The sequence below is a fragment of the Symsagittifera roscoffensis genome, chromosome 2 (genome assembly GCF_963678635.1).
Source record: "Symsagittifera roscoffensis chromosome 2, txSymRosc1.1, whole genome shotgun sequence".
NCBI lineage: Eukaryota > Metazoa > Xenacoelomorpha > Acoela > Convolutidae > Symsagittifera > Symsagittifera roscoffensis.
The window spans coordinates 71,027,559-71,035,687 of NC_087063.1; the positions used below are offsets into that span (position 1 = coordinate 71,027,559).

At 36.1% G+C, this 8,129-nt stretch overlaps 1 protein-coding gene across 6 annotated transcripts in view; it reads left to right on the forward strand.

The window, feature by feature from the left end:
* Positions 1 to 8,123, forward strand: part of LOC134840418 (uncharacterized) — a 71,007-nt gene extending 62,884 nt beyond the window's left edge. For all 6 annotated transcript variants that reach the window (XM_063856201.1, XM_063856203.1, XM_063856199.1 and 3 more), the window contains exons 10-11: positions 4,093 to 4,402; positions 7,416 to 8,123. In XM_063856201.1, coding sequence (XP_063712271.1) covers positions 4,093 to 4,402; positions 7,416 to 7,751 — 646 coding nt within the window. In that variant the 3' untranslated portion in view covers positions 7,752 to 8,123. The remainder of the gene's footprint in view (positions 1 to 4,092; positions 4,403 to 7,415) is intronic.
* The last annotated feature ends 6 nt before the right edge of the window (positions 8,124 to 8,129 follow it).

Genomic DNA, 8,129 nt, shown 5'->3' on the forward strand with positions numbered 1-8,129 from the left:
GTTTATAGTTCACTGCCGTCCGATACTCGTAAACTTTCTGATTTTTTAAATGAAACTTCGAAATATACGGTTGATATTTTACAGAAAAAAAAACAATTTAATTTTTCTACGGTAAGTTAGAAATACTGAAAGCAAACTTCTTTTTAGGCTTTTTTGCTACAGAATTTTTCTCAAAAGTTCTCAACTCAGAAACGAATCGGAGATTTGCATCAATTGGTATGCAGAAAAGGATCATAAAAAAAAACGGTTACAAATATCATAAAAAACATTTTAGCAAATTGCGTGGTTTTCAATTTTAAAAAAAAACATTCCTCGTGGAGAGCTCTTTGAAATCTCATTCTGCAGTTTTCGTGCAAAGCCCCCCTAAATATTGGCAGAATTTTGTATACCGGCATTCATACCGGCAGTGAAAAATCTCATAATTGATTTAGTTTTTTTTAAATAAGTTTTCGTTTCTTTATTTACAGAAAAGCGCTGCATGAAGTTTAAAAAAGTATTTTTTCGTATTTTATAGAACCACTTTTTTTTTAAGTAAAAACATTACTATCATGTTTTATTTGCCCAGCAAGCATTTCTCACTTTTGTCTCGACACAATATGGATCACGGCTAAAAATGCTTGAACATAGTGTATGACGAGACCCATTTTGATAATTTGCATGAAAAAAAAATCCACCGGAAGACATAGTTTCTCCCCAACTTCAGTAATAGGAACAAAAAATAACCCTAGTTGAGAATCTTCTTGGCTTATAGATTGCAATGTTTCGTTTTCTTATTGACATGTAAAATTTAAAAAAAATTTAAATCTTTCGAAAAAAAAGACGAAAATAATTTCAATTCAGATAAATTGAAATAGAAATTTGCAATCTTTTAAATGATCTTTTTTAAGGTTTGTAATTGAATGAATTTATCAAAATAATACAGTGATAAGTTAGATTATTCAGCGAAACAAAGAATTTGGAAAACTAGAACGCGTTTTCTCAAATTGTGTTGACATCAACCAAAAAATGACAAGAACAAAATTGGTTTCGGTTTTTACCAGAACTTTTAAACTACCAATTAAGCTACCGAATTACGCAAAAAAATCATGTTTCTTGTTGCTCAGACCTGCGCCAAAATTACCGATTCATTTGCTGAAGAAACTCAATTGAAGTGAGCTTCTTATGTAGCCAAAGAAATTTTAAGAAAGTCAAATTTCCAAAAAGCTCCGCCAATTGTGTTTAAAAATGTTTTCAAAAGCTGAGATTTAAATACTAAAAAGAATTTTTTGGTATCATACAAATTTGTTGCGCTCTAGAAGAACCTCGCATTGTATTAACTCGCTCAACAGTTGACCCGGTAGTTTATCTTAATTCTAAGCATGGTATAACTTAGTTCATTGCGTAATCCGGAAGTTTTAGCGTAATTTTAGTAAAAGTCTAAACATTTGTTTTTTGTTCTCAAAACTCCTTGTCTAAAATAATGACGTTTTGAGAAAATGTTAGTGAGAACACGACGAAAGGTTTTTCTATAAAACGCAGTAAGAAAAAATATAAATAAGCCTCGAATTAGTAAAATATGGGCTGCGTCTCGGATTCCAGCTGCGACCTAGAAATTATGAGTTTTACGCATTAACCATTCAGCCACAAATTAGTTAGAAAAAAAGGGTCATATTAATACACTAACGCTCACAAACTAGCTAGTATAATCAAATTTCCTGTTTAAAAATATCAGTTAAAAACTAATTATTTCACAGAAAGTGTCACAATTTTGAGCGCAGGCCGAAATTGATGATATTCGGCCGGACATATTCTATCTAGCGAATAGGTTTGTCATGGACTATATTTGGAGCTAAAATTTTTTTAAAGAGAAGTGGAGCAAAAATAATCAAAATGAAAACCATGAAAAAATGGACGAGACTTTGTCGAAAATTTCAATTTAATTAACAAACTATTTTTTATCTTTATGAAGTAAAACTTAATTGTCAGAATTAAACAATTTAGTGAAAAAACAAAACAGTCGTACAGGTTTTCAGTTTAAAATTTAATACAAAAAAAATCATTGAAAAAATGAAAACAATTTGAAAAACAAATGATTGCTCAGATTGTTGTATGCGCTTAAAATCACGTATCATGTTCACCGGGCCAGAATTTGAGGCGCGGGCCCGGCTTAATTGGAGAACAAAAAATTTAAGCCCGACCCGGGCCCGTTTATAGTGAAAACAAAAATTTCAAACCAAAAGTTCATTAAATTCAAATGTGAATCATAAAAAATAAAAATTTAATAAGACCATTGGCTGCAGCCGATCGTAGCAGTTCGAATTGGCTGACTTTTGCCTCAACGGAAGCCCCATCAGTTATGAAGTGAAGTTTCAAAAGGTGCAAAACGAAGTGTGAAAGGTGTTGACAGAAGTGTGAAAGGTGCGAACTCTTTTGAAAGTCAGACCCGGGCCCGATTGCTGATCCAAAAAATGAGGCCCGAGCCCGTGCTGATAATATACAGTGCTGATTTAAATTACCCGGACAAAACGAACGAAACTTGAATTTTCAAACACGCTTTTCTCAAATTGGGTTAAGATTAAACAAGAAGTGAACAAAAATTCTTAGAAGTTGCTTAGAATTAAGCACAAAAGTTGCTTAGAATTTCATCAACATTAATATGGTGCATTCCCCCCCCCCCCCCCCGAAATTCTCAACCAAAATTTAACCTATAAAAATTTATGAAAATCCCATTTATTGACTATCAAGCAATAATATTTTCTCTTATACATGGAGGTTTAAACCTTGTACAGCTTTGTTGGGCTGTGTAAGAGGCCTCTTGTGATATAATTTTCTCATCTAATAAAGTGGTTTCAGCGTAATTCTTGATTAGTTTTATTTAAAAAGCCAAAATGTCCCATTTTTGGGGTAAAAATTTGGTTTAGAATTTCGGAGAAGAAACCATATTATTTGCACCATACTAACTCTGATGAAATTCTAAGCAACTTTTGTTTTCTTCCTTTTTCGTCTAATCTTAACCCTATTTGCAAAAAAAAACGAGTTTGAAAATTCAAGTTTTGTTCGTTTTGTCCGGATAATTTAAATCAGCACTGTATAATCGATCATGCTTAAACAAACACTATAGGACTTGACCCATTATCCCTGAAAACTCTCGGTTATAAATTATAGAAGAACTTTTAGAAAAATTGAAAGAATTTTTCAGTTAGAAACTTTAGAAGGGTTTCTATGATTCTATGAGTCAAATTCTTTACAAGAAAAGTGAATTGGGATTAGTAAGTGAGTAGTTTTGGTTGAGCAGGCCGCAGCCTCACACGTCGCCTCACATTGGATCAGCTCATGTTCAGTCGCAGTCTCATTATTCTGCCCATCCAGACGTGAAACAGCACAGAAGTCGACCCAAATACAAAACCCAGGCTCAAAATTGTAACAATGCAAAGCAACACAAGCAGGTATAACATAACACTCACACCTTCATATACGAACACGCACAACATCCAGCCACGATGAACGAAGAAAAAAGTACAATATAGTCTAGGAAAAATCAATTCACACCGTAGTTATTTACATTCCCACTTATCCTCCAGTCCTCGAAGTTATAATAGTTTAGCCCTGTTCATCATTAACCCATCATACATCAATTACCACCTAATAGCCACTTCAAAGTTCACCCCAAGCAATGGGCACTTTGCTATTTCAATAACTCGTACAGACAATCTCGTAGATACGAGAACACGAGAACAGCTGCAATGGCGCGGTTGTTAATAGATACTCTCTGTATAGAGCACAATCGTCTCTTTGGTCTCATGAAACTTGCTCCCTTCTTGTTGGATATCATCCACGTAAAACTGATTTTCGGACCTAGCAAGTCTTTTTTTGAAATCAAGCTACAAAAATCACAAACTATCGATCATCAAGAAACATTGACAGAGTATACTACACATTCAACGTTTCTACGATTTTGAGGAAAGTCATACAATTCGACCTAGTTATGCTGTGTGAGTCGCAGTCAATCTATTAAAGGTTGGAAGACTGCTTATAAGGGCAGTCTGTTTTGCTGTAATCTCTCGTTTAGCTGTATTTATAGTAATTTGTAGCTAGATGACTTTTTTGTTTTAGGACCTTATCTGGGAACGTGGGGGCGGCAACGGCTGGGTCGGATGGGAGGGCGGCGACAATCACCAGCAACCCCATGCACCACCACAGCCAAACAAACAACCTCTCACCCACCCACTTCCCTCACCAACTATCCTCTCCTCACCCTCCCACCGCCTCTGGACAGAACCATCCGAATCAGCAGAACCCCCACAACAGCAGCAGACAAGAGCAAAACAGCCACAGTTTGCAGCCCCAACACACAGCCACAGGAGTCTACATGTCCAACAGCCTCTCCCGAGGACCACACCACGCAATGTCCCCACCACCACAGGTAGGTGTCTCCTCAACTCCCCACCCCCCCCCCTTCATCAAACACACACACACACACACACACACACACACACACACACACACACACACACACACACGCACCCCTATTCTCAACTGAAACCAAGCTCGCATTAGATACTAGGCAAACTTTGATTCCCGAACGTCTTAGATTTTAATTGCGAATGTTAGTGCAAAGAAGAGGAGCAAACAATTGCTATTTGTCATCGCCACGTGTTAAATTTACATCAGCATTAATCTCAATCAAAGACCAGTCTAAAAGATGAACAAGACTGCTCGTATCAGGGCGAAGCCCTGAATGTTCCGACGGCCTTTTAAGATTTATGGAGCAGTAATAACATTGAAAAATTAAATGAAACAAGACTGCTCGTATCAGGGCGAAGCCCTGAATGTTCCGACCGCCTTTTAATGTTTATGGAGCAGTAATGACATTTGAGAAATTAAATGAAATGAAACAAAATGAAAATTTTTTTTTCTAAAATTTGAAATTTTTTAAATGAAAATCATCCCCCCACACGCCATATTAAGTACAAAAGGATAGATTTCGCTCCTTGTAACAAATCAATTATGGCAAAAATGTCAAAAATGGCTAGTTAAAAAGTCGAAATTTGTCTGAAGAAAAAAAACCCCACCTCGAGCACAAATATTCCGTTACTTTCGTATCGAAAGTCGGAACAATGATCTACGAGTAGAACAAGCCAAAAAGTTGAACAAGACTGCTCGCATATCAGGGCAAAGCCTTGAATTTTACGACTGCTCCTTAATCCACATCGAATAGTTTTTGGCAAAAGAAAATATTGAAAAGCTATGAGTTTTGGACATTATCAAAGATCAAGTATGAAAAATTGTATCGTAGGAAAATAATACGACCAATTATTTAGCCTCAATTCAATTTGGAATGCTTATGTTGTGCGGTATAATTCGCCACGCATAAGTAACTCGCGTTACGCTTTCAGGATTATCGGTAAAATCTTCAAAGCGCGCATAAATAGTCCAGAAACTAGCCAAATTGGCAAATTTCAAACTCCCAAATTTTTGCAGAAAATGGTTGGAGGTAAGCTATCTTTTCGAATTTGATTTTGGGTAGTCAATATCTTCAATGAGGCATAATTTTTTTTTGTTAAAAATGATCATTTCGATCGCCGCATATTGACTGAATCAAAAAACTACACAAACGCATAAATATTCCGTTTTCTTCGAAAGTCGGAATTACAAACAAAATATAATTGGTTAGTATGAAAAAAATTTGCAGCTGTGGCTGAAAATCAAACATTTCACACCCGTACAAACAAGACATGGATTGTAATCAATTTTATACAGATAATGGGTGACCGCGCGACTAGCATAAAAATTTAAACCACGACTAAAAATTTAAACGACTAGCATGACTTTGATGACTTTCTTTTTCTCAGAAACACAAAACAATAATTCGTTCAAAATTAATCCCGAATTTTTGAAAAATAGAAACGTGAAATTAAGCAAACAACAAACAAATTAAAATTTGAAAACAAGTTACCATCCTCCCCTTCCCCCGAATATGTTTAGGGGCGATGTTAACTTGCTTAATTTTGGTCTGAGTTCGAATATTAGTTTGAATTCAAAACTGGGCTGCAGGATCAGATATAATAAAATCCCCCCTATAATGAAATCATCCAACTGTTAAGGATATAGGTTAAGTTCTGTCCTTAGTTTCGAACCTCCTCACTTTTGCAAAAGGGGGGAATCGTAAAGAGATCCGGAGGATCTTAACTTGGTATTTTGGGGAGAGGGAGGGGAGGGAGAGAAGGGGAGTGAGGGGGGTGTATGATACGAAGTTAACTTGATCCAAATTTTGTATCTCATAAATTGTGATTAGTCACACTTAGACTCAGTAAAAGATTTAGAGGGTGCGAAGAGCATGTGCCTCCTCATATGAACACCCCCAGGATATGCGACCTCATAGCCACACAAGGACCTCCCCCCGTTGTTACTAGTTTGTGACTTCAACTTATGGTGATCGAACCTATAATTGGAATGCGCATTTTACACAGAATTGCGGTGTCAAAAAATGTAAGCGTAGAGGGATAGTTAACAAGGCGCAATAGGAAGGAAATATTTAACAAGATCCTAATGATTTTATTTATTTTCATTATTTCAATTTTGTGTTTCAATTTTTATACTAGTCGATACGATTTTCAATTTAAAAATTTTCATGCTAGTCGAGTTTTATGCTAGTCAATACACCGCTAGATAATGAAACAAAAAGTTAGAAAAAATTGATTTGAAGCCACCTAAAAACGATTTAGTTCGAAACAAAAAAAGAGTTTAAAAAATTAATTTCAATCGATTCTAAATTATTTCAAATCCAATTTTTGTCAATTTATTTTGTTTTTTTTTCTCATCCGAAGGCTATTAACCACAAAATCGATGTAAATTGGTTTAAAATTGATTTTTCTCGGTAATTTTTAACTTATAGTGAGGCAAAAAAAGCTCTGCTGGCGGAGCTACTTCGCGTTTCGAAAAAATGTTTCAATTTTTAGATGTCCCAGAGGAATTTTAAAAATTGCTATTGATCCAGTTTTCTCAAATTGCGTTTTATTTATCATGAATGGTTCTAGCTTTAAAAAATAGTTAGAAAAATAGTTTAAATTATTATAACTAAGCCCTAAAAATAGGTCAAAAGTAATTTTTGAAGATCGTGGTTATCTATCATACAAAACTACAAAATAATGGGCACAAATGTTTTGTATTGATTTTCGCCATCAAATTGCATACTTTTAAGCTTGGTTTTAGGTACGTGAATTAAGGAAATTAGTCTTTTCACCATCTTTATAATTTTACAATATGTTAAATGAATTATGTAGTCAATAAGTCCGAAAATTGGTCAAAATGGAAGCACCGATGAAAAAATTTGCTTTTTTTCAAAGTTTGTTAAATTGACATTTAAATGCTTTCGTTTGCTTTTTTCCACAAGTTCGGGTAATTTGCAAGGTCTTATTTTATTCTAACTGTTGCAGGTGCCGGCACCCCCTCCGCCGCCGCCGCCCCAGCAGTCTCATCATGGCTCCACACACCATCATCACCCTCATCATCATCATGGACAGGGAGGGGGCATACTGTCCATAGACCAGATGCAGTCACAGCCACTCATCTTGCAACACCACCAGCAACAACAACAGCAGCAGTATTCTGGGGGCTATGATAGTGCAGGGGGGACTCTGGTTAGTCTTCACAGAAGCTCCACCCTTCCCACTCAATACCCACACCCACACCATCTCTATGGCCGCCAAAACAGTCCCCCCAATAGCTATAGTCACACAAGTCAGCAGCAGAGGGGAGGCCGCGTGATATGACAACAGCCCCCATTTTGGCTATACTGTGGTCTATGGTAGTAGTGAAAGCTAACCAACAGTCCATGACCGATGCCACGACAACTTATACACAACGCATGACCTCTGCTGCTTATGTTTGAAGCCAGTTTAGACCTCACGTGACAATGAGAATGGAATGAATCATTCGTTCAATCGCCGAGTGCTTCTCATTTTGTAGAAATATGCGGCCAAAAATGACGAGAGAAGATGAAAACTTTTTAAGAGGCGAGATATACGCATCTTGCAGTGTATAGCTATTCTAATTAGAGTACATCCTATACGAATTATAGACTTGAACTATGGTACATTTAGTATAAATGTCGTTGTTGAAATTTGGATTAACCTATCACTGAATCGTTT